The following is a 27,122-nucleotide window of genomic DNA, read 5'->3' on the forward strand; positions in this document are numbered from 1 at the left end:
GACCTTCTGTCAGCATGAGAGGAGAATGGCCGCAAGAATCAGAAGCATCCACCAGTCAAAGAACCACAGTCCCAACATTCACCCACCCACTTGAATGGACCCCAAAACTGCCATCCTGGCCCTACATTAAGAAATAATAATGATGATGTAATGAAATGAAATCACATCCTAATAAATAAAATAAGGAAACATTTTTCTTTGTATCACAGACTTAATACTTTGGGGCACGACAATTAGGTTTTAAAATATAATAAAATGAAAATTCCAGGGAGGCTCATCCTAGTAATATTCCTTAAATAGTATCCTATAATCTAATTTCCATTTGGCCATTGGAATTTCCCAGCAAATCCTGGCTGAAGGGAAAAGAGGGAAAGTGTACAAAATATAAAAATATAATATAAAGAGAAAAGTGTAGTCACAATCAAACATCAACAGCAGTGAAGAGGCAAACATGTGAATAATTATGTCCATGAGTGATGCTGTGTCCATCTTCATACCTCTTGATGGATTTCCAGCACAGCAGAAGACTTCCTGACTGTGGTTACAGTGTGCAGCCTAAACACAGGAGAAGGAAAACGTAACTTAACATATATACACACACATACACATATTGTGTATGTATATCATAGCAGGCATGTCTACCAAGAAGATTATGAGCACAAGACTTGAATTAGAAGAGAAGGAAAATAATTCACTTTAAAACATTCAAAGTCAAGAAATCCCTTGAGTGGAGATTTCCAAAAACAAGCCACTTATTCATGGCACATTTCCTATGCCCCAGTGAGTTTCCCATCCTCAGAACAAAATTCATTGCCTCCCTATTGACCTACCAGTCAGTTGGCTCTGTGACTTACCTACAAAGAGTGTTCTTTGGAAAGACAGCATTCAAACTAAGGTAGTCAGGAGAGGTTTATTAGAATGTCAATGCCAGAATTTAGGGCTTTGTTTTCTGTTCTGTATCTTTACTAAAATACTAGGAGTGTAAAATGCCTCGATCCTTCACTATGTACCCCCAGTATCATTTGATCATTTATATTGCATCTAAGATTGGACTAGCACCAGAAGTCTGGTTCCCCTGTCACTCAGTGGTCTCTGTGTAGGTCGGTGGGAGAGGCCTCTGACTACATGAGCTGCACTCCTAATGTTTTTCTTTCCCAGGCTCTGGTTCACTGGCTTTCAACAACAGCTGGGTACAAGAACCATCTGGGAGAATGAACCAATGAAACAAACTAATGAAGCTTGGGCCCAATCCAGACCAACTGAAGCCAAATCTCTGCAAGTGGGGTCTAGGCAGCAGTTTTTCAAAGTTCCCTACTTGACTCTAATCCACAGCCAGAGTGGAGAAGCGCTGGTTATGAAATACAGGAGACTACATCTGGATACCCAGATCTGATGAATAATAGCATTTCAAGATGGGCTCTTGGCCATATTTTTTTCTGTAGTTCATCAGGTTTTACCAAAATCTCAGGGGACTCAATTTAGGGGGGGAAAATGAGTTAACTTTTAATGAACTGTAAAAATTACTCAAAATTTATTTCCACAATCTCATATTCAACACATTAGCTTTTTTATTTGAATTCAGAATATTTCCCAAGAGGGTCTCCCATTATAAGCAAATTCATTTCAGAGCTCAGAAGAGGAAAAAACAAGGATATCAATTAATCTAGTTTAATTTGATTGAATTGTTCTAGTAGTGCATTAACCACTCTGGACTAGCTTCAGACCACTTCACCTCATTCTATCAGCCTTAATATTACCCACTTTCTTAGCTCCTTAATAATAACAAAGATAAAAAACAGAAAAAGTGTTTTTTGCTTCCTTGGAAAGTTCTTCTCTGAAACAGAGCCTTCCAAAAATCAGCAACTCATCACACTTCTTTAGTGTTCCAAACTTGAAAACCCAAGGACTCCTTCCTGCTTCAGCACTTACCGCCTGCCTGCTTTTTCCACTGAAAGCTTCGAGACTCTGGAGTAAGAAAACAGCATTTGTCTTCCTCCAGCAAAGCAGTTGTTGTATTTCATAGAAATGGCTAATGGAAGCAGGTGAACTGAACTGATTCTTGCCTGGCTGGCTTCTCCAAAGGTCTGTGGCCCCAAGTCACTGCCTTCCTCATAAATTTCTCTCTTTTCATTATTGAGCATTGAATATTTATGTGCTGCTCACACTTAAAAGCAAATGTACAAAACACAGAATCAGTCCAAGGCAAAATTACAAGGTAGGTGAAATTTGCCTTCAGCCATTCCCATCAAATTCCCATCATCTCTTTCAGAGGAAGAAATGCCCATTATTTTCTCCCACAACTGCTCTATTAAACATACTCTCTCTAACCTGCATTCATAATAAAGTATTAATAGTTGATAAGGGCAAAGTGTTATTACTGCCAAAGTAGATGCATTTTAGCATTTGAATTTATTCAATTCAACAGAAAAGGCATTAACCACCAACAATGTGAAAGAAAAAACCCACTAACACTTGTTACCTAGCCCTCTCCAAACACGCATTTGGTGTAATTCTTACAGTTTCAAAAGATGGATGTTGCAATCAGCTCAGCTCAATTCTAGGCTCATTTTCCCAAAGATATGGAAAAATCAACCAAACACTCGTCTTTTACCTCCAAATTGTGTATTTCTTCCCCTGTACCACAACAACAATGACAATACTACTTTTTCTTAGTGCCTTTTCATTTTATTTTTTTTCATTTGATCCTATACCTACATGGTGAGGAACCTAAAGGTCAAAAGATATGTCACTTGCTCAAGCATAGTAAAAGAACAAGATAAAGACCCACATCTTCTCCTAGCTAGTTCTACCTTTTTTTCTCTTCTGTTTCCTACTTAATCAAGAAAAATAGTACCAAAAAATAACTAGACATCCAGTGAGTAAGAAGTAATAGAAATCAGAGAACCTGAACCTTCTCAACACCCCTCACTTCAGACCATGCTCTCAGGTGCCTGATCCACATTCCACTGCTAAGACTGGCCCTGAATGGACACAAAGCCCACACATCGTCCTCAACTCTTTACTCACCCTGAGCCTTTAGGAAAAATGGTGCTGGATCCCCAAACTCACTTGTTCATTTTATAGCAGAAATAGTGTAGACTGTTTGGAAACCCAATAGACCTGAATTTAAATCTCTGCTCTGCTACTTCCTGGTTGTGTAAGCACAGGCAGCTCACTTAACCTTAACCTCACTTGCACTTCCATTTCCTTATCTGACAAAGAGAAGATATAATAGGGGCTCTTGTGAAAATAACATAAAGAACATGTCAGAGAGTAAAAATGTCACCTCCCTTCTCTCCTTGCCTGCCCAAATCCTATACTTGTAACTAATGGTAGAAACATCCCAAACAGGAGAATCTTTTCTGTTGAGAGAAACTAATTTTGGACCAATGCCATGTGGAACCATACACTTGGAGTAAAATGGATTTGGTCCCAGATAAGGAAGAGTGAGAAATAGTGGCCGCTCAAATGGACATAGCTTCCTATCTTAGTTGCTCTACAATCAGAAATGGGATTACTTTTCTCATTATCTACCCATGACATCCAACCCAACATATCTGATGACTTGATTTCAGGAATTTTGACGAACAGAAAATCCTCTTTAGACTACTCCTAAGTGATGAGCTCTAACCCTAAGAAGACAGCATAGCAGAGTGGCTTGAACCCCACGGGATTTTGAAATAGTAGCATTCATTTCTGGCTTCTGAAATTTTACCTGAAGTCTTCCAATGATTTCTTCTTAGTTGCTTTCAAACCACCAGTTTGGCAACAGGCAAATTTGTAATCAATGACCTGGTAAATGATGGGGTTGTACATTGCTGCTGATTTTGCAAGTAGGGTTGGCACCACAGAGAGTTGTATGGGGATGGAGTCTGGCCTTCCAAAAGCTGACCACACAGAGACCACTGCATAAGGAATCCAGGCAATCAGGAAGCCAGCACAAATCAGCATTGCTACCTGATGAGGGAAAGCAATAGAACAGAGTCAAGACACCTGGTGGAAATTATGGGGGGGAGGAGAAGCAGTAGCTCATTTACACCCAAGAAAGTCTATTATTTGTCCATTTACCTTGCCTGTAGGAGACATTTCCTATGTGGACTTCAGAGATGTTCAGCCAGAAGCAGTTATTACAAAGACTTATCCCATTTACCACATCCTATCCATTCTTCACTCCAGAATTTGAATGTACCAAAAGACCCAAAGTTTAACCCTATAAAAGCTGTCAGATTTTACATTGGGTAGGAAATGATGCTAAGAAGACATCCATGCTCCTGAAATTTCCAGACTTCTCAACCCACATTGATGGAAAATATGTTCCATCATATCTGGAACTAGATGGAAAACATGTTCACATTGAGGAAATTTTAAATCACTCTTATTTGCCTCTGCCCTTTTTGGAAATTTTGAATCTTTTTCTGCCCTTTTTGGAAATTTTAATATGAATCTTCTTCAGAGATTTCTGTTAAGTGTTACTTCTTTTGGCTCATTTTCTCAAGTGTGACACAGTGGCATAAAGCAAGACTTTTCCAGAAAGCACTTTTCTCTCTCACAAAATTATAATTACCTTAGGAGCCTCTTAACTTCCAGATCAAAGAATAATTAGAAAGAGGGTTTTAAATACCCTCACTGGTTTCTTACCATCTGCAACCCAGTCCCTCTACTAATGTAGCCCTAATTAATGCCCTGTAACTACATACCTGACCCTATAAATTATCTCACTTGAATTCAACAACCCCTTTTTACCAAGTGCTTGGTGCCAGACACAATGCCAAGTGCTGTTGGGGACACCAGTACACCTTAGTGCCTGGCTGTAGCCCTCTGGAATACAAACAACTACAGTACAAGGAAGAATAGGAATTAAGTACCAGCAGAGGAGGACCAAATTACATGGTACGGGGCAAATTCAGAACGGTTTCATGAGGGACATGCCATATAACTTGCATGTTGGCAAGTTGAAATAAAGGAATGGTAGTAAGATCAGCATGAGCAAAGGCACAGGTATGTGAGATTTGCATAGAAACTAGCAAGTACTTGCTTCAGCAGGACATACACGAAAATTGGAATCATACAGCGAAGATTAGCATGGCCCCTGTGCAAGGATGACATGCAAATTTGTAAAGCGCTCCATATTTTGGGGGAAAAAAAGAGAAACTAGCAAGCAATTTACTTTGGCATACAAGATGAGGCTAGAAAGAAAGATAATATCCATGTATTCAGGGTTTTGTGTAACTTATGACCGGGCTGCCCTTAATTCCATATGCTTTGAAGCCCTAGTAGGTTTCTGAGCAGGAGACTTAATGAGAACCGTGTTGAGGAAGATTTACCTGTAAAATGAAATGGCACAGGAAGAAATTGGAGGTAGAAAAATCATTGTTTATTCATTCAATCAACAAGCATTATTGAGCATCTCCTATATGTTTTGTGTCAAGGATAAAGCAATGAACAAAGCAGACACAATCCCTGGCCACATAGAATTTCCACTTTTAACAGGTTTGTTTAGGCAACAGTCTAAACAAGAAATGAAAGTGCTGTTCCTTTGAGTACTGACACTGGCAACTGAAGCCCAAGCTTTGGCGTTTATTTTTTTATTTTTTTTTAAAGATTTTACTTATTTATTTGACAGAGAGAGACAGTGAGAGCAGGAACACAAGCAGGGGGAGTGGGAGAGGGAGAAGCAGGCTTCCCGCTGAGCAGGGAGCCCGATGTGGGACTCGATCCCAGGACCCTGGGATCATGACCTGAGCCAAAGGCAGACGCTTAACGACGGAGCCACCCAGGCGCCCGGTGTTTATTTTAAACATGAGCTATTTCAGGTCCCAGTTAAGAGAGAGTGTACTAACTTCGAAGTATCTTTATACTATTACCTACTGTTTTTCTGTAAAATAAATAATGAAACGATATTCAAATTAGCACTCTGGGTAGTGGACATCTGCTTTTGCAAATCTACTATACGTCTTTCATTTCCTCATAAACTTTAGCATCGCCAGCATCCCTTCTACCCCTAGGCTGTTGTATGGAGCTGGCATCACATGACCCAAGCCTGACCAGAGGAGGCATGCCCCTAGCTACAAGAGCAAGAACAGGGATGGGCACATGACTAGAAAGAGCATCATCTGACCCATCTTTATGATTTTATAAGGAATTTGTAGGAAAAAGGGAGCTTCCTTTGATCTCTGAGTTCCCCAAAACCCAGGAAAGATGAAAAGATGGAGCTATCTGAGGCAGGCACCACATCCTCTTTCCCCATCCTCTTATTTAAGAAGGAAAAAAAGCAGTGTTCCCAACGTGAGAGTCATGACATGCTAGTATAGAGAATCAAGGATGAGGAATGAGACACAAAATGTTTTATTAATAACAGAGCAACAATATTTATGCATGCTTTTTTTTTTTAGAAATCCAAGTGGCTAAATTCTTTTATAACAAAGTCATTTCTATGCATGTGCATTTCAATATGCTTCCATGAGAACAGAACTATTGTATGCAGGGAATGATCCATAGCCCTATTTGACCTGCGGAACAGCCTGTCAGTAGGGTGTTTATCCTGAGAACCCCACATTTGTGGGCTGTGTCAACTAGAAGCCTGGAAAATCCACCATGTGTCTCAGGTTATAAAATTCCACCTAAGAAACTCAAGGCTCATCTCTAAATATTAACTGCAGCTGAGACACACCTCAGTTATATCCATTTCACTCCATTTTACAAATAGAGTCTAAATCTCAAAGAGATGAATGAAGTGAACCCACACCTCCTTCGAGTCCTGATGCCCTGTGTCAGGGTCCTGCAGCCTTACTTTAAGGTCCTGAGCCAAAATTCTTACCTGTGCTTAACAGTTATCAACCAGACCCAGATCACACATGCACTCCTCCCTCTCGCTTGCTTGCTTGCTTGCTTGCTTTTTTCCCACCTGTCTACAGAGGGTTACCCAGGAGAAATTGCATTTCATTTGGTCTATGAGACTTTTGTTTATAAATGGAATGGATGCCTCAAGGCTCAAAGTGAGGGTCTTTTTTCTAAATCCCCAAATAAACAATAACTGATAAATAAAACTTGCTTTAGCAGATGTCTGGGAACTTAACATAGCTCCATCCTTTCTCTTTGGTGACTCATCTGATGATTTCACAGTATCTCAAAAGCTGTTTTCTGTGTTGCTGCCAAAGTCATTGACAAAAAATAGATTAGCACTTAGTCCATAATATTTTCTACATTTTATGTATTTTCTCCTTTTATGAGAGTGTACAATGGGGAGAGAAAGGACTTCAAACATTTGCATTATGTTATCCTTTTTAAAAGGACATCAAAGAATTAACCATGCTGTGGTTTTTAAACACATAGCGAATGAATCGTTGTGGTTTTTCTGATCAGGATAAAACTAAGTGCCTTAAATTGAATGACTAGAAATCAAGTTTAGAGCAGAAAGAAGGATAAAAGCCTAGATCTGAAAGCACTGCAGAATATTACTTTTTGTATTTGAAGTGAATACCAAGTCAACATGAGACTCATTTATTTTTTACGATCTTCTCCTGTTAAAATATACTCCACAAAACATTAAAACATTAAATATTAAAGGCATTTTAAGATAAACTCCATAAAAGTTACAAAACTTGCATGTTACACTCATTTTCCCAGTGTTTTCTACTCAAAGTGGAACATGTTTAATCTTTCATCAGTCTGTTATTTCCTCATTTCTGAGTGTGTCCCAATTTTCATTTTCCAAAATTTCTATTCCAAATATCCTTAAACCAGTTCTAGCACAGACATCTGTACCTGTCAGCTTTTTTCTAAGTTGTTTATTTTTTAATTTATTCACTTGTGTCACTGCCTTTTGGTTTACTGGAAAAACAGTAAAACTTCAGTTCTTAAATTAGGCAAATTTTGTGGGAAGAAATTCACAGAATATTTGCTTGGCTTCTACAAAGGAATCACACATCTGCAACCCAGTTCACTTTAAATATATCTTGCTGCAGAGGACTAAAGGATATCTGTACGTTCCAGCTACAGTTCAAGCTGGCATTAAGTGTCACATAGGCTATATTGTCCATAATTGATCAATTGATCAATTAAAGCAGTAATAGAACAATGGGATTGAAAGTAAATTCTCCAAATTATATAAGGCTCTGTCTTTGGGCCCAATTCATCTGAACCATTCCAGCAGATATGATTTCCAAGAAGCAAAGTCCTGCCCTCTCTCCGTGCAATAGTGCAAACATCATGGTTAGAGATACTCGGGTTTGGATTCCAACTGTGGTTCAACTCCAATGACCAGTGTGAGTGAGACAGAACACCTGATTCTCTAAGAGCTGGCATTTCAGTTCCTTGCACCAGGCTCCTTTGCTCAGATACGAGTAGGGCTTCAGCCAACGTTTGATGCTGTGTGCTACCTTGAATAATGAAATGGGTGAGAAGAGGACATGGAATTGATGTAGAAGTGAAGTTTACAAGGAGAGCCAGAAAGATGGAACAAATTCCCTACCAATAACAAGATTGACCACATCGCAGAACCAGCTAGACTAATGAAATCAAGGATATTGCAGTGGCTGGGGTGAGACCAGGTCACAAGAAGCAAGATCACTACATGTGTGCATTGAGTAAATGGCAGGGGAGTGTACAATTGACCAGAACATATGGATAGTAAGATTTGGTTTTCCTATCTTGAGTCTAGCTGGCAAGCACATGGATTTGCTCCCAACTAATCAAAAAAATAAAAGAGAGAGAGAGAGAGATGAAAGGATGGTAATGCAAGAGTAAAGGCCAGTTAGGAGGCCACCTCCCGCCATATGCAGGCAGCCTGCTGTTGAGTGACACTACCAATGGCAAAGAGGAAAGGGTCAACTTAGCAACCGTGACCTACTTTCGTTGGCCCTCAGTTCCTGGTATGTATAAAAATAAGGGTGATATTTAGCTTTCACACCATCTTGGAAGAAATAAAGTCATTCGACAACTCTAAGCATATCTAATTTGAGTTTCTTCCTTCCATTTTATCAATAGAATGACAACTAAGGCCAACTGTCCCAGACCCTTCATCATGCACTTAGAAAAAAAAGAATTCTGAGAGCTTTGCTGTTTCTACCATTATGTGAGCCCTGGGGGTGAGCCAAGTAGAAAATATTAATTTATACTTGAAAAAAAAAAAGACCTAGAAAAGGGAGGGGTCTGCACTTCCCCACTGCAATTTTCTCAAATCTTAAAATACCACTCTTCTATAAACAAGCAAAAGCTGTGATTGAAAGGAGAGGATGTAAATTAGTTTGTGTCACTCTGTACATCTGTGTTGCAGGGTTTGGGTCTAAAACTGAACAGAGCATTCCCCAATGAGGCAGCGGCTGGCTTTAAGAACAGGAAATACAAATCTCTAAGTATCTGGCTCAACAGAACAAGGGAGACTTCACTGTTCATTATAGATGAACCAAGCCCTTAGGGTATGGAAAGTGCTACTTGGTGGGGAAATGTACTCAGGTGGAGAGACCAGGTGGTTTTAGCAGTAAGAGCTATTGCTGTCAATCCAACCAATCTAGCGATTTTTATACAACTGAGAGTTTTAGAAGGTAACTTAGACAGCATTTAGTTCCCCTGCCCCACCTCCTTTCACAGATGAGAAAACCAAGGCCCAGCAAGGAGAAGTGGTTTGTCCAAGGTGAATCTGTCAAGATTCTGGGTCCAAGAAATGGACTTCGGCCAAGTGGGACAAGAAAAGGAATGGGTTGGTTAGGACAGAGCATCATTGGGAACACCGAGCCGACAGAAATGACACCCAAACTGATGGCCCGAACCAGCTCTAATGCAGCGCTGCTACTGCTGCAGCCATGCCCGGGGGAGACATCTCCCTGCCTCTCTGCTGGTATCACTGGCCCCTGAGACAGACTGGCTGGAGCCTAGGGTCATAGTCATACTCCATCTGCAGAGGAACCTTGGAAAGTCAATGACTGGTCCTTCTGTATCTTTTTTTTTTTTTATGTTATGTTAATCTTCTGTATCTTTTAAATTAGGAGTCAGCCTTTGCTTAGACATGTGGCTCCTCCCCTCCACAACCCAAGACTCAAAATGTTGGAAATTCCTCAACACAGAAATTCCAAACCCAGACATGGGTTCAGCCACTGGCAGCTGAAATAAATAACAAATGTCAGCTATGTGAGACTCCCAGTGGGCTCGTGGCAAAACTGGGATTGACCCCAACTTGAAATTCTTTCCTTCAACAGATATATATTTTATATGTATTTATTTATATACATGTATTTATATTTAACTTATATTAATATAATATAATTAATTATACATTATATTATTTATATCACATTATATTATAATGTTTAATGTATCATGTTTGAGACATTGTGCTATGTCCTAGGGACACAAAATGAACAAAATGATATGGTTGTCACTCCACAAGCCTTACTGACTAATGCTAAAGCCAGACATTGGGCAATAATCACAAAAATAAGTATGTAATTATAAATTAATTATAAATTATGACCTGCTCTAAGAAGAATATGTAAAGACAGCATTGCCCCATGGTAATAGGAAGATCTGAATTCAATTTGGGGAATGCTTTTCTGGGAAGTGACAATTAAGCTAAGAACACTTATGAGGAACCAGAGGAAATGAATTAATTAGTTTAAAAAATAAAAAAGCAATGCGGTTCAGCTTTCCCACAAACTGCCCTTAGAGTCCTCCCAGGCGGTTCTCTGAATATGAACCTTCAATGATAAATAAACTGGATGAGCAATCAAAAAGAGGAATCATGTGAGAAAAGCAGAGATTTACATTTATAATTTTTAAAAAGACTTCACGATCAATGTAAAATAACAAAGCAAAATAAAATGCCTGTCAGTTATAAAAGGGACAGAGGAACTCAAGCCAGGGATCAAGGGACCACTTAACACTCATCAAGGTAATTAGATGAACTTAATTTATTCAATTATGTATTCATTATAGCAATCTTGATTAAGCATCTAGTAGGAACCAGACAGTGAGGCTCAGTAGCAAACAGGATGTGTAACACTTGAGCTCACCTACCTACTACTTGTAAAGAAGGACAAGCATGTGTCTCAATAAAGTGAATGTGTCAAGTGCTCTGATGTCTTATTGCAGAGGGACTTAAACTAGCCAGCGGTGATCAAGAAGGCTTTCTGGTGGAAATAAAGGAAATTAGGAGAAATCTAGATGCCCAGAGGATCTAGACACTACTTATAGACCTGGAACTCATAGATAATCTATCTGTGCTAAATGAATAAGTATTAAGTACTAATCCATACAGCATAATAATATTTGGGAAAATTAGTCTATGCTTCTGGCATTTTCTTCCTGGGACTCCACCACCCCTCCTTATTAAAGCAGAAGCAAGAGTGTTCACTGCATTGTGTGAAGATTTTTTCAAGCAGAAATACCCAAAGAAGTAAACCATTCATTTCTCAGCTTATGAGTTTTAAAATAGAAATTTAAATCTTACAGGAGAGAAAATACTTGAGAGAAAGGGGTTTTGAGTATACAAAAAATGACGCTGAGTACCCACAGCCAGAAACTTGAAAGACCAGAGGCATTAATCTTACCAAATGGGAACAATTTTAGAGGGATGCACATGATTACAAGTTTCCCACCCAAGAGTGGGTAAGGGTCTACAGCTCGAAGGTGAGGGAGGACCTCAGAGGAGCCGGTAACTGCCCTTGAGAAACTGTCCTGATGCTACTCCACAGAGCTGAGCACAAGGGGCCAAGGATGGTGTTGGGGGAGCAAGAGACCCTTAACGCATCTGAGGATCTCAGAGCCAAAACTTGTGCCTTGCTTCGCAGGGTCCCAGCCAAGCTCACAACATGCACATGATGAATTGCAGTCAAAGGACAGGGAAGTAGCTGGAATTGCTGATGAACTTGAAGAGGGCTTCCAGTTGGAACAAAAAGGATGTAAAGTGACCCATGACAACTGATGATTGAGACCAGAAAGAAACTTAAATATCTCAGCAATACCAGAGGCAGTAACTGACAACAATTAGACCAGGAGCCCCCACCCCTGACACCATGGAATTATAAAAGCCTCCCTAGAATTTATATATAGCCCTGGGAAGACAAGGAACACCCCCCAGTTCAACTGAATTTATCTTGATTGTTTAATATTAAGTTTGTTTTACAAAGTCATATGCAGGCAAATGAAAATGAGATGATACAGAGTCATAGAAATATAAAGAGAGTTTTTGTTTGCTTGTTTGTTTTTATTTCTTGGGCTTTTTTTGCATACCTCTATTGGCAATCTGTCAAGTTTCAGCCTGGTACAAAAGTCTAGCAAAACTATCATTCTTAAAAAATTAATTCAAGAGAAACTACAAAGCAGAGAGGTGGGATGTCAATTTTCAGGTGGATAAGACCAGACTGGCAAAATGCAGGCCCACATAATAACCCAGCCGGAAATCATTAGAGTACCCAGAAAAGTAAATGATTTTGATCCCAGAATCCAAGAAGGTGGACTTTAAGTAATAAGCTTTTAGACAAGGCTCTTCTAAAAGATCAGAAGCACCAAGTGAATAAGCAAACCACCAATCCTGAGAGGTAGTTGAATGGAGAAAAAGCTTCCTAAGACTATGAAAAGGTCCAGTGTGAGGTTGTTTTTACTTATTTTTACTCAGTAGAAAAAAAAATCAAGAAATTAAATGGTAATTGAAAACATTTTAAATTTAGCAGAGAAGATACCAAAATAGGAAAGTTGTGTTTATCAATGTGCGTTGAATTTTGATTTGTTTTTTGCGTAAGTGTTAATAATTAGAAGCATTTTATATTCAGGTTATTTTAATATAAGTTTTATATATACAAAAGAGGTACAGATATATTGTATAATATATAACATATATTATGCCATATAGACATTATATATAATATAATGTCATTTAGTATATGTCAGAAGAAGATATGTAAAAAATAAAATCATACATATGGATGCCTATGCTTTTCATTTAACATCTCTTTGGGCTGGGTGAGCCTGGTTATTTGATCTATACAGTCCAGTCCAGGTCAAGAAGACTGATAAGCACAAACCAAATTAAATGGTGTGTGCCAAGTTTCACCTTGCACGCATAATGAGCTTCAGAATCACTCACTAAACAAATTGCCCACCATCCAGAATACACAAAGAACCAGATGCTAGGGTATTTATAAAAGCTAGCTGTGGGTTGAGTTAGGCAACTCAACTAAAAGGAGAGCATATGATGAATAACACACTCAGAGAAACTGGAGAAGGACCTCACAGGAATGAGGATCTGGACTCGCTAATCAAGACCATCAAAATGTCTTGAGGCCAACACCATTGGAGGGTAGCAAGAAGAGAGAGGAAGTCATATGACATCTCAGCAGCTTTCTGGTATGCCAAACTGCAGGACCACAAGGTAAACTCGAATTGATCTACCAGTGTGATGGACATCACATCATTTCCTTGAACATACTTCCATAAAGTATTGAGAAGGAAAATTTTTATTATTGTTGCATTCACCTTGTTCTTAAAACAGTACTTGGTTCTGAGTAAGGTTTGGATTAAACATAATCCAAATTTAACTTGGATTCATTTATTTGGATTAATATTTTTTTTAAAAGTCACTTTTAAGAGCTAAAAGGAGAGCTGGAAATGAACTTAAATCATGACCTTGAATTTTATGGAAATATTTTTTTCTATTTTACAGGCAGTAATAAGATAAAAAGCATATTATGATTCCTGATCTTGTATTTTTGTCCAGGTAGAACTGCTCTATTATTAGATTATGAGTATAGATTTAGAGTAATGAAAACTTCCTTGGAGCTTTCTTTTACTCAGCATATGGAGTTTAGGAAGTAAAGGTCAACTGGAACCATTAAGACTCTCTAGCTCACACTGTACGATCAAGAGATCCTTGTACCATCTCAAAACATCTGTAATGTGAAAAGAGGAATATTACCAGAACAAAGGCCCTGACTTACTACAAGTGAGCACAGGTCTGAAGGGAAATGTTACTATAGGTCTGAGACAAGTGGTCTCCAAATTAGGCTGTGAGGACATGTGAAGTTGGGATATCAATAATATGATTGATTGATACCAGAAGGAATGGTTAGAACTTCAATCCACATTTATTTTTTTATCTTTAAAAGTAAAATAGAAATTAGGGCATAATAATGTTAATATACAGTGTGATGGTATTAGCTGCATGTCATTTATATTGAGGTATATGCTGGAAAATATTTTGTTCAATATAAGGGTAAGACAGGACAAAAGTGGGAAGACCATTGCCTTATACTTTCCCAGAATTCCTAAAAGTTACAAGAGAATAAAGGAACTACAGTTTCCTTAACACCTTCTATGCACCAAATGACAGAATAACATGTTTTATCTCATCAAATCTCCAGCACAATCCGAGGAGATATTACTATTCCTGTTGCACAAGTGAGAAAATAGCGATTCAAAGAAGTTCAGTATCTAGCTCTGGATCACAAACTTGGCAAGTGTTGGTGATGGAATAAGAACCCTAGTCTATTCTCAAATTGTGTGTTTCTTTCCTCACATTACCGTATCTAAGGAGCCATCAGCTCTGAAACTAGCATTTACCAAGGGACGTGACCCTGCAGAAACTGCTCTTGTATTAAGATAAATTTCCTATAGGATAGTAGATGCGGTAAGCTCTTACTCTGTAAATAATGTGAGGTGGCAGAATGTCCCTAATCATGCCCACCAAAGTCGATACAAAACAGTATAAATACTGTGAGGTATTTTATGATGCATAAAAGTTATTATTATTATGACTTAAATAATTTTTGAGAACCAAGAATATCTTATTCAATAGAGAGAATAAGCTCCAAGTAGAGCCACGGTACAAATTTAGTAAATATTAGAAGTGTGTGTGTGTGTGTGTGTGGGTGGGTGTGTGGGTGTGTGTGTAAATGAGAGAGACAGAGACAGAAACAGGGAAAAGAAATACTACAAAGGTTTAGATAAATAATAGCACATTTCAAAAGTACATAAAGAATAGAGATTCTAAAATTCTCCCAGACCCCAATATTCCCTGTCCTCTTTGCCCTATGACATTTTAATTGATTAGAAAACCCCTCTGTAAATTATTACTATGGTTACCTTGGTCAGTTTCATTTCCAGCACATGGCTGCTATGTATCCGACTGTCGAAATGAGCTACTTCTTTAGAGGAGGACTTAACCTTGGCAATGATCTTCACATAGGAGAACACGATCACAGCCGTTGGGAGTAAGAGGCAGAAGAAGAGGATGTTCAGGATGAAAATCTGGCCACCCATGGAGGCCTGGGCCAGCCACCAGTCCAGCGTGCACGAGGTTCCGAAGGGCTCAGGAGCGTAGTCTCCCAGACCTACCAAGGGCATGGTGGTCCAGAAGGAAGCATAAGCCCAGATGACTGCCAGGCAGATGTAGGCGTGCTTTCTTTTCAGCCAAACCCCTGGAGGTAGAAGAAAAGCATTACCAGGATGTAATCTGCCCTACACCCAAATACCTCCCCTCGATATGTCAAATTCCACATCCAAAGAGTTATTCCATTGGATTCTGGGAGAAGTGGTCAGATAACTGAATTTTGAGGGAGAGTGGAGTGAAGGGAGAAAAGTTCCAGAGCGTGGGCCTTTTTCCAAGCGAATAAAATCAGAAGTGCTTTCACAGGGAAGGTTTCCACAGGCACGCAGGAGCCTCAGGAGGGGTAAGTGATAAAAGCTGAGGAAAGGGGACAGTAGGAAGATGAGAGGATGCCAAAGACAATGAAGGAAGGATCTTAAGAAAGCATCCAGAATGACCTTTGAGATCCTATCCAATACGGGGCCAGCTGGTAGAATAGAAGGACCAAGCCCCCAAAAGCATGTATTAATGGTTCATCCAAGGTAGACTCCTTTGGGGAAAGTGAGAATACATTGCTAGTGCCTTTCAATACCCTTCTCCATAAAAGCTTTCACGTCTCTTATCTCATTCATTCATCTTCCTAAGCGCTCATCAGTGGGGGTCGGTGGGCCACAACCATGACTGCGTGCTGAGACGGTAAAGTAGCTGACCCTGCTTCATGGGAGCAGGTTTTGAATCTTCAAACGTGACAAACCCAGCAGTCATGCTCACACAGCCATAGCAAGAAGGGTAGAGAATCTAGGTAGGTTGCATCATGTTCTGCAAAAGTAATTCTGTGAAAACACTTTCAGGAAAACAAAAAATGAGCTCTAGGTTTTTCAGAACTAGTTTCCATTGACCAAAAGAGATCTCCAAGAAGAACTGGTGTAGTCATCTAAGAAAAGCCATAGAGCACTAGTGATCCCTTTCCGCAGTTTACCATAACCACCAAAGACAGGGCAGCCTGATCTAGTGCTGCAGCCTCCTCGTGAAATTACCTCCACACACCACTCATCACCTCAAAGAGAAAGGGCCAGAGAAGTAAATCCTTACTGCCTTGGTTTTGGAGTAGCAGAGAAGAAATAGCAGAACACAGTCAACCAAAGCCAAATGATCTCTTCAACACAGACTCAAGGCCTGCTTCTGCTCAGAGCCGTATGCAGTTTGGGAAGTCAGTAGGGCCTAATTCTTCTTGTTCTAGTGTTTGACCCTCTTCGTGTGCCCTTTCTAGATGCCCATGTTCTTAGCAGTAAAATGGAGGAAATAAGAATACATTGCTTACAGGTTTTGATAAGGGTTCGATGAAATAATGCAAGGCCTGATTTGCAAACTACAAAGGACTACTACATTAACACAAATTTTTACTCCTGTGTTTGTCTCAGGGCTAACAAGAAATATAGATTGCATCTATACTCTGTTGTCTCTTTTTTTCTTCAAATACATGGCATTTTGTATCATAAAATTCAAATTTCTCAAGCCCAACCAGAGTGAGGTAACAATCATGTAGCCACAATATATGTCAGCTCCTGATTATCCATTATAATGGATAAAACATTGGCACGGATAATCACATATATTTAGGGGAATGTGCATACGCATACGTATAAGCATTTATGGTTAGGGTTACTTGGCGAGGTGTTGTATACTTACATTCGAGTATGGTGAAAGGCTGTCAAGTACAGGAGGGAGTAGATTAGTAGATTGGTTCTGTGTTGCTCCAGAAGTCAGAACTAGGACCAATGGGTGGAGGTTACTGGGAGGCAGTTTTGTCTCAATATAAGGAATAACATTGTAACAATGAGAGCAGACCAATCAGAGAATGGGCTGCCTTGTGCAGTAGTAAGCTCCCCGTCACTGGTCACTGGAATTATTCAAGAAGAGGCCAAGTGGCTGTCTGTCAGGGATGCCTTAAAACAGTTTATCACATTAATGGGAGAAAGGTCTCCATGTTCCCAAGCGGTCTTCTAATTCCAACATTTTAAGACATTGTGTAGAGGGTTTAATCATGAGTTAAATCAAATGGTGAAACCATTCTATTGAGGTTCAATCTTAAAAGAAGCTGGAAAAATATATACAGTTCCCATATGGAGTGATGCCCTGCAGTGATGCTGGGGGTGGGCAGTATCATCTCTTTAATGGATACCAAGCCTAAATTCAAGGAAATATTTAAAAAGCAGAGAAATCAAGGTATTCCTCATATATCCCCAGGAAGTTGAAATTCTGCCTTCTCATCTATAAAATCTGTAAGTATACTTATACTCTGCTTGATACAACCAAAACTAAGTTTCTAGAAAGTATAGGACTCTGAAGTCATCCAGAATATACATAATTGAATATTTTTATGTTATTAGAAATTCTGATTTAAGTTATTTCTATTGGAAGGGTTAAGCTGTTTAGAAAAAGAGATGCAAATTTAAAAAAAAATGATTGCTAGTTCGTGAAGATGATGGTCCATGACCTTACCCTCCCCTGCATGGTTCCCTTGGAGTCTGGGACTATAAACTTTTAAAATATAAAGGAAAAGGGGCACCTGGGTGGCTCAGTCAACCGGTTAAGCATCGGTCTTCGGCTCCGGTCATGATCCCAGGGTCCTGGGATCGAGCCCCGAGTTTGGCTTCCTGCTCAATGGAGGGTCTGCTTCTCTCTCTCCCTCTTTCCCTCCCCCTGCTCGTACTCTGTCTCTCGCTCTCTCTCTCAAATAAATAAATGGAATCTTTTTAAAAAATGCTTTAAAATGTAAAGGAAAATTCTACCACATTGAGAGTATCAAGTCAACTTGATCCTTCCCACCTCAGGCTCCAGACCATCCTCCGTCTCCATGGTCACAACTGTTCTGATTGACAGATTAATAAACAGAGCAGCTTTCTCCAGAGGAAGCCAATACTATTCCCTGGTTGCACCTGGTTCTCAGTATTAAACGGAAGGGCCCAAATGCTTCTCTTTGGGATTCAATAAGTTCCCAGAACCCCAAGAAGCAAAAGTAATAAAAATTTATTTTTAACATGTTGAATGGTCTCATTATTAAAAAAAAAAATCTTGAGCCTCTGAAAACTTTTTCATACCTGGCTCTACCCTCATCAATGCTTCTAGTCACTCATCTTCCTACCTACAATACCACAAAAAGAGTGTTGAGTGATATTTCTGCGTGTGTCCTTTCTTGCCACACAGCTGCACAGCTTTCTAACTTGGATCTGGACTTTTTGGAATTCCCCATCTCTGAAATCACAGGGACCCTGAGGCCTAAAGGAGGATCAGAAACATCTTATAATTACACTTACCATGAGGGGAACCAGCTAAAACATCTCGGACCTAACATCCTTTCAATGCATTTTATTTCTTTGTTTGCATGGCAAAACACGGTAGAAGCTTACACAGATTATACAAGGAAATGATGTTTGCCAAAAGCACTGTAGCCAAACACCAGACATTCCTATAAAAGTGGTATTAAAAGAAATCTACATTGACACAGGTTCAAATCTTTAAACTTATGTTAGAACAAAATAGGCTCTAAATAGAGATACTCTTAGTCTCTTAGGTTATTAGTAATCTTTGTTCATTACCTATCGGTACAATATTTACAGTCTGACAATCCACTAGTTTTGACTATCAGGGAATGAGAAGCCTTCATACTTACCATACGATAAATAGCAGATTTTCAGATATCGATCCAGGCTGACAGCAGTCATGGTGATGAGACTTCCACAGCCAAAGAAAAATCCAGCCCATCCATACCAGCGGCAGCCAATCCAGCCAAACACCCAGCGGTGACAGAAGCAAGAGATGATCGTGAACGGTTTGCCTACAACTAGAGCGCCAAGCAATTTGTCAAGGGAAATGCCCTCCAGTTAAAGTTATCCACCTGCCTCAACTCACTCTTGAGTTATATTCTATTCAGACAAGAGATAGCTATTTTAGTTAATGTTAGGTTCAGTCTGTTTGCAACCAGACCCAGACTTCCGGGATTTAAACTATTCCTCAAAACAATAAAATAAGACAAAATCAGAAAGGGAGACAAACCACAGAGGCTCTTAATCATAGGAAACAAACTAAGGGTTGCTGGAGGGAAGGGAGGTGGGGGGATGCAGTAACAGGGTGATGGACATTAAGGAAGGCACGTGATATGATGAGCACTGGGTGTTACAAAAGACTGATGAATCACTGGCCTCTACCTCTGAAACCAATAATACATTATATGTCAATTAATTGAATTTAAATTTAAAAATATTAAATTGCAAAAAAATAAAAATAAGTAATAAATTATAAAAAATAAACTATTCCTCAGCCTCTGTTAGTGTTTTTGTGTTTTTTACTTTCTAGAAAGCATTGTTCTACTGTAATTTACACCTTGCACCCTTTGTAATCAGCTATTGTATTCAGTCTTCGCCTTCTCGGAAGGGAACGTGCTGAAGAAGCTCTCCACGACCTATATGTGATCTATCATCTATCTATCTATCTATCAATCTATCTATCTATCCATCTATCTATCTATCATAAGGTTCCCTAAACTTATCACATTAGGAAAACCGAGTAACTGATACTCACAGGTGCCAGCCCTGCCCCCAGGTGTGTCCCTTCTTCAGTAGACAGAGGTACACCCAAGTTCCTGTTAGTGTAGTCAGTTAACACATATTTCTTAAATGCCATCTGTAAGTCAGACACACATCTCCTCTAGTTTGTCTGGTTGTCTAGGTAGCTAATTTCACACTCCATCTTGCTGGACTGTGCACCCCCCCATTAGGGCTTCCTAATCCCAGTGGTCTAGCCCGTCTGTCAGTGAGGAAACTGAGTGTAAAAGAACTGTTTCTTATTCATTATCTAATTACTCAGTGCCTCTTATGTAACAATCACAGCAAGGTGATAGGGGACAAAGTGGAGGTCAAGACTGACAAATGTATTTAATAGTAGGGAGGGCAGATAAGAGAAATACATAATTTGTAATATAAGATCTGATATGATGGAATGTTAGTCATTAGCGCTGAGAAGAAAAATGAAGCAAAAGGAGATAGATAGGAAGACCTCTCTGAGAATGTGACATTTAGGGAGATGTCTAAATCACTGGTAGAGATCACAAGTAAATGTCTAGAGGGGAAATATTCTAAGCAGAGGAGACACAAACTCAAAGCTTGAGCTAAGTGTCAGCTGGGTGGGTGCTAAAAGCATCAAGAGACAAGTGAAAGTGACTTGGATGGAGTGAAATTAGTGTCCATTGTGGCTGGGACTATTTTCAGCTTCCTTCTGGAGTGGAGCCTTTGGTAAACCTTTGTAACGTCATCTAGAATCTGTCTCTCTTCTTCACTGAATAGTTCTGAACCTGGCTGCACACTAAAATCACTGGAGGAGCTGTTTTGTCCTGCTTTGTTTTGCTTGGTTTTATTTTACTTTAAATATCAATTTCCAGGACTCTCACCTCCAGAAAGTCTGATTTAATTTATCTGGAGCAAGCTCAGGCATCAATATATTTCAATATACTTTTTTTGGCTCCCCAGGTGATTCTAATACAGATACACAATTGAGAGCCACCGGTATGTAACCACAAATATTAGTTATATAGATGAAATACACCTGGTCTCTACTATACACTTCAAGGTGCTTATAATGGAATATAGTTGACCAAGGAAAAAAATAAAACAAACAAAAATGTTTAAGGTTTATTGGAGTATAAAATGTATTTGAGATACTCAAAGTTGAAAAATGATCTGGGTTCATCCGCAAAAGCTATCACATGGAAGAAAATGCTTTCTTGCTGAATTACTCTGAAGACACAGGCAGAGTAATGAGGTGGTTTGTGCAATTCTAGAGCAGATTTGTTTGGTGGAAAGCATTTTCAGTGTTATCAGACCACTTAAGGACATTTTTATTCAAGCTTAGCCTAATTCAGCCTTAAATATGAACCTGGTATTATTCGCTGGTGAAGGATGTGGATGAAATGGTAGGTTTTATTCGAGCATTTTACGTTCAGTACCAGGGAGAGAGCCGTCTGCACTCAGGAGAGGAGGCCGGGGAAAGCTATCATTCATGTTGCGACACTGCCATCGTGTGGCTATTACTAAAATTGCAGCCATTGTGCAACCTTGCAAATTGCCTGGGGTTCTTTTCAGCTGTTTTCATCCCAGGAGGCCTGACACAATATGCTTCTCTTAATGTGCATGTGCACTTCTGACAAGAGCTCATGATATTTAAGCCTGTCCATACTGAGTAAAGCCTTCCCAAGTAACAAACACCATGCAGACTCTCAAGAGCAACACATCTGCTAGTGATAAACAGTGACTCTATAGGGAAAGGCTTACTTACTGAGCCTTGTTTTTGGAGATTGGCAGCAGCAGAAAAATCCACTTATGAAGGGAGAAACAAATATCAGAAAACATTTTAAAAAGGACGTTTAGATGGGGAATTGCTAAAAGGTTTCCAGTGGAAAGAGGAGTTGCTGTGTGCTGTCCACACTCAATTTCCCCAGTTCTAGTAACTTAAGACCATACTCCAAACAGCAGAATTTGGGATCCAAAGGTACGTTTGAGTGTATCTAGGCAATCCTGGGACTTTATAGATGAAAGCAAAGGGAGGCTACTTATCCAAAATCATTTATATTTATAAAACTTAATTACAGTTAAAGAGAAATTTTATTCCAATTCCTCCTTGTCTGGGTTATCAGAGAAGCCAAAGAAGCAAGAAATAATCCAGTGGTTTCCAATTTTGACCTCATATTAACTTACCTGATAATACCAACTTTAAATATCATGATGCCCAGGTAACATTCTCAACCAATTCAATAGAAATTTCTGGGTATAAAACCCAGCTGTGAAGTTTTTTGCTTTTCTGTTGTTGTTTTGTTTTGTGTTTTTTAAGTTTCCCAAGTGGCTTTTTTGTGCATCCAATTCTGAGAACGACTGACCTGCAGGCTTCCTATGCTTGCAATCAGTCCCGAAGCCACACTTCAATGTACCAGCAGGTCAGCTCTCCCGTCTTCCTATACTCACCTCTCAGACTGTCTTTGCCCATCATTTAAGCTTCAAAACCGAGCCCCTTGGTGTTTATTTTAACAGAGTCCCGTATGGGTGGCAGGGGTGTAAAGGAGCTCAACACAGCGATCTGTAAGTTTCTGTCTTCTCAATCATTTAGCCAGTACACTTTGAGGTGTAACATTACAAGGTATCATGCATCATTCCAAATTGTCTCCTTAGCATCTAACGTGCTCAGCACACAGAAAGGACTCAACAAATGTTAAATGGATGAGCTCTTTAGCCTGACGACACTCCTTTGACTTACCACAACCTCTGTAAAGATGATTGGTGAAGGGAGGAGGTAAAGGAGGAGGTGGGGGAGGGGTGATCTCTGAGCCAGTGAGGACTTTAGAATGGGGCACAGCTCAAACCCCCAAAGAAGAAACGGTTGTGTTACCTGAAATGCCCAGATCACAGATTGCTAAATTGATAGTCATTATTTCCGCAGGTCTCAGCTTCTTCTTTCGTCTAGAAGACATATAAAGGACATACCCGTTTCCAAATGTGGACAGAATCCCTACAAGGAAAAATATAAATTCCCATTGTCAGCACTAGGATTTGGAGTTCACTCAGATATGAAACACTTCTCAATTTCAAAAATGGACACCATAGATTTAGAGGGTAGTGAGAGGACTCTAAATAAAAATCTCAATTAAGAAGATGAAGTAAAAAGCATGAGTTGCGAGTGACAGGTGAGGGATGGGTTGCCTCCAAAGGGATAGGAGTCAGGGATTATAAGGCTGAACTTACCCAGAAAAAGGAACTGCTAACTTCCCAGTGAAGTTCAGGAGGGGGTGGGAATCCCCATGGTCAGTTCTTGTACTGGCCCCCAGCATGGAGTATTTCCTCCGCCATTTTTACCGATTATTGGCTCTATAGAACTCCCTCCCTCTAAGAAGTAGGGTTAACCCCTTGGCTCTTGGTAAATTCTGAAGCTGAAGTGACCCCAACCAGACGAGGTGCTTTCACTATCACTGTGGACTGCTGAGGGAGCACCAGCATTCAGGAGAGGCAGAGGCCAGAGTGGGCTGGCATAACCCCCTGCAAGGAAAGGGTCATCTCCAAGAGACACATCCCAGGACTTTTTGCCTCCTGAGGACACATGGACGCTGGGTGTCTGCAGCTACTTCTGGACTAGGTATTAAGGGGAAGTAGGTGACAGTGGATAATATGAGCTCTCCCCTCCCACCAAAGGGAGAGAATGTGACCCTCAACCCACCAACCTGCCAAAAATGGTATAAATGTGTTCCCACTTTTTTATATCCTTTTATTAATGACTAGTTGGCTTTGGCATTACAATGATACTGTTCAAAAGTTCTTACAAACCCAGTTTAAATCCAAAAAGACCCAATCCCTACTGACTTTATTTAAGAAAAGAATACACCTACTTCCATAGCTTAACATGTAGAGTAGATTTCTTCAGGAATTCTTGCTTCATAGTGTAGCTGTGTATAAATGAGAATCTGGTACAGCTGCCTTTAGTAGTAAGGAATAAGGAGAGTATTAACAGGAGAAACCCAGATTTTTCTATTTTAATTTCTACTTCTCCACCACAATTCATTTTGGGGGCAAGGAAAGAAATGTGTGTTTCAGCTGATGGTATGAAACCACCAGGAACGAACTGCATTGTGCTCTTAGGAAATTATGAATCCCTGGAGTCAGAGCTGCCTAATGGTCTGTTAAAACCTCTTTAGCTTTCTTAAGACAGAAGAGGAAAAATAGACGAGATTACGGAGTTCTAGAGCAAACCAACTAAAATGAAACCTACAGCTCATTAAAGGAAACCAGCTAGCAAGGCACACTGGGAAATTAATATGCATTGAAAGTAATATGGCTTAAAGAATTTTAAACAAATGCTTTCTACTTTGTATCCAAGAAGATTAAAAACAATAAGCATACATATGCAGTTGATACACAAAGCTCCTTTAAACACCCTTTGTCTTTCTACTTCTCTTTTGAGAATATTGGTTTTCTTATTTTTCCTTTCTTAAATTATCTTTACTAGTGTTTCATAAGGCTTTACCCAGTGCCCAAAGCAGTATCAAAAAATAGTCAACTCTCTATGAGCTGCATGTAGATGATTCCTATAGGCAATCTTATCCATAGGGGATTATCAAGAGAATGCAAACATTTTTGATGATAGTTAAGGAAAACAAGATTAAGAAGCTAAAGGCTAAAGGCAGGGGTGGGGGTGGGGAGGGACATTTTTTGATTATCAAAATCCTGAATCTTTCTAGGAATACAAAATGATGAAATCTCATATATAGACTGTTAATAAACCAAGTATCTATAATAAAAGAGTTGAAGGGTGGAAATGGGTCTCTAATTTATTTCTCCTCTATTCCAAATTCAGATTTATCTTTTCATCTTCCAGTTTTCCCTAAGACTTCCAGGACTTAACAAAACTCACTGAGAACATCATTTCACTCTGGTCCCTTAAAAAGATATCTGGGCATATCCCCATACCTATCCTAGGAGGGGTAAAAACCAGACATAGCACCAAGTCCAAGACTGGGTCTAGATGAGTCCAGATCCCTCCAAATGACCCTGGCCTCATCCTGAATGACTGTTCTGGAACATGTCTTTGGCTCCACCCCTAGCTCCCTGAGTCACCTGATGTTCCCTTTGTTTGGGGACTCCTTTTAGACCTATTTTTCTAGCTTCACCTCAGCATGCCCATTTGAGTCTGACTGTGTATTTTCCTTCCATCCCCCCATACAACAAGGGAGAAATTTTCCTGATTCCCCCACCCACCCAGCCTCATTGCCTCTCTTCCTGAGATCTTCCATACCAGGGTGGGGAATGGACTGTGATCCCTCTCCCTCTTTTGTTTATCTGGAGTGCTATTTTTTAACTCAATTCTTGCAATTGATTGAGACAAATTCAATTTTTAAGATGTCAATTTTTCCGCCTTTTCTGATAATTGAAAGTACTTATGTTAAATGAAAATGTATTGTGGGTTTTACTACCAGGTAGTCCCTGTGCACAAAGAGACTTTGCCCATTTCGTTCACTGTTGTATTCCCAGAAACTTAAACAGTGGCATGGAAGGAGCACTCAATATATACTTGTGTTTGGAAGGACATGAGGGTCCATTTATAAGAAACAGAATTTAAATGAGTGTGGTAATTGCTAATCATAAAGCCAAGGACCCAGGGAATCCCTTTGCAGTGGAATTTCTGATTCAATCTCACCAATTCCTTTTGCCTCAAGCACTGACCATAGAGGTGTCGCCAGACTTTTCTAATGATTTTTGCTAATTTCAGGAGGTTAAACGAAATTCTTAGCCCATAATAAATAGATGAGAGAGAGGGAAGGAGGGAGAGAGAAAAGGAGAAAGAAAGAGAGGGAGAGAGGGAGAGAGAGAAAGCTTGACCCAAATCTGAAAAGATTAAAGGCAGACACACCTAAAGACATAACCCACCTGTGCACTGGTGACCCAAATTTAAAACAACAGTTTTAAATTTAAGAAGTTTTGTGGTCGAATTCTAATTGCCTAGACTAATGCTGTCCAATAGAAATACAATGTAAACCAGAAATGTGAGCCATATGTATTTCAATTTTTTTCTGGTAGCCACATTAAACAAAGTATCTAACCTTGTACAGGCAAAATGTTATGGGTTTGACGTGTAGTCAAATTGTTTTAATTAGTCATGAACTGTTTCACATCATTTTCGCTAGTGCTAAGTCTCCAGTGTCTCGCGTATATTCACACTACAGCACATCTTTTGGACAAGTCACTGTTCAAGTGCTCAGCAGCCACACGTGGGCCACGGCATTGGATAGCATAGTCTGGAAGCAGGTGCACCGTGTTTTGGATGATGCACAAACTTTTTGACCCTGGGCTGACTCCCATTTTATTACCAATACATTTTTTCAACTCTCACCAAACTCACTTAGTGATGCCATCATAGAGCAACTCTACTTTAGGTGCAGCAAACTTAGTGTGTCCATTGTGACCACAGCCCGGGGACTGTTTCCTCATTTGTGACAAGAGGAGGCTGAACTAGGTGATTTCTAAGGTCCGTTCTGAGCCTATCATCTTATGATTATATCAAAAGCATTTTTTTAAGTAAAAGCATTCTATTTAAATAAGATATCATTATCATTAATTTTGTTATTCAGAAGACAAACCTAGTCCTAAAGCAACCAAAATAGTCTCAAGATAGATGATTTCGTCGTAAAACTTCTTGAACTATCGAGGAAATAATACAGATAACCGAGTCATTTCTATGAAACATTCACTGAACCCCACAATGCGGCCCCCGTCTTCTACCTTCCTCCCACTCTCCACCTCCAGTCAAAATATCTGTGTCAGTTTGTGAATCCTTGAGCAAAATCAATATATTAGCCTCTGAATTTTCTAGATGCAGTCTTTATACAGAAAAATAAAGGAAACTTACCAATTATTGTTAAGTAAAAGCCAGCCACTAGATCCGCTTCCCAGGAAAGTTTGGAAGCAAAGGGGTCCCCTTCTTGAAGGTAGTGTGGCAGGTGCTCATCCTGGGGCAGGGCAGTGTGGTTTAGCGCCATGCTGTGCTCAAGGGACAGGAGTCTGGAAAGCAAATCAGTAGAGATGGCAACAGACCCGAATAAGCCAACTTGAACCAGCTCATAACCATGCCCCCCTCTTTTAAAATGAAAATGCAAGTTTCTGGGGTCATGCTTGATTCCGTAATTAATAACTGGTGAGTATTTTAACACTCTTCTTCAAAGACCCAAATATGTCAGTATCCAGCTATTCAGTGTGCACATTGAGTATCCAAGCCTACGTTATGTCGTTTCTTTATC

General features: G+C 39.7%; 1 protein-coding gene and 1 non-coding gene across 2 annotated transcripts; one reads left to right on the plus strand and one right to left on the minus strand.

The window, feature by feature from the left end:
- Positions 1-491: 491 nt before the first annotated feature.
- On the minus strand, positions 492-26,864 carry OPN5 (opsin 5). Its single transcript, XM_027600854.1, has 6 exons — positions 26,735-26,864; positions 22,730-22,849; positions 18,969-19,139; positions 15,073-15,407; positions 3,716-3,957; positions 492-555 (listed from the first exon to the last, which is right to left on the minus strand). Exons 1-6 carry the CDS (start codon positions 26,862-26,864, stop codon positions 492-494), a joined length of 1,062 nt encoding a protein of 353 aa, XP_027456655.1.
- Positions 5,028-5,134, plus strand: LOC113928119. Its single transcript, XR_003521802.1, has one exon. It is a non-coding gene; the product is annotated as a U6 spliceosomal RNA (small nuclear RNA).
- Positions 26,865-27,122: the final 258 nt, after the last annotated feature.

This window comes from Zalophus californianus, chromosome 7 (genome assembly GCF_009762305.2).
Source record: "Zalophus californianus isolate mZalCal1 chromosome 7, mZalCal1.pri.v2, whole genome shotgun sequence".
In the NCBI taxonomy this organism is placed as follows: Eukaryota; Metazoa; Chordata; class Mammalia; order Carnivora; family Otariidae; genus Zalophus; species Zalophus californianus.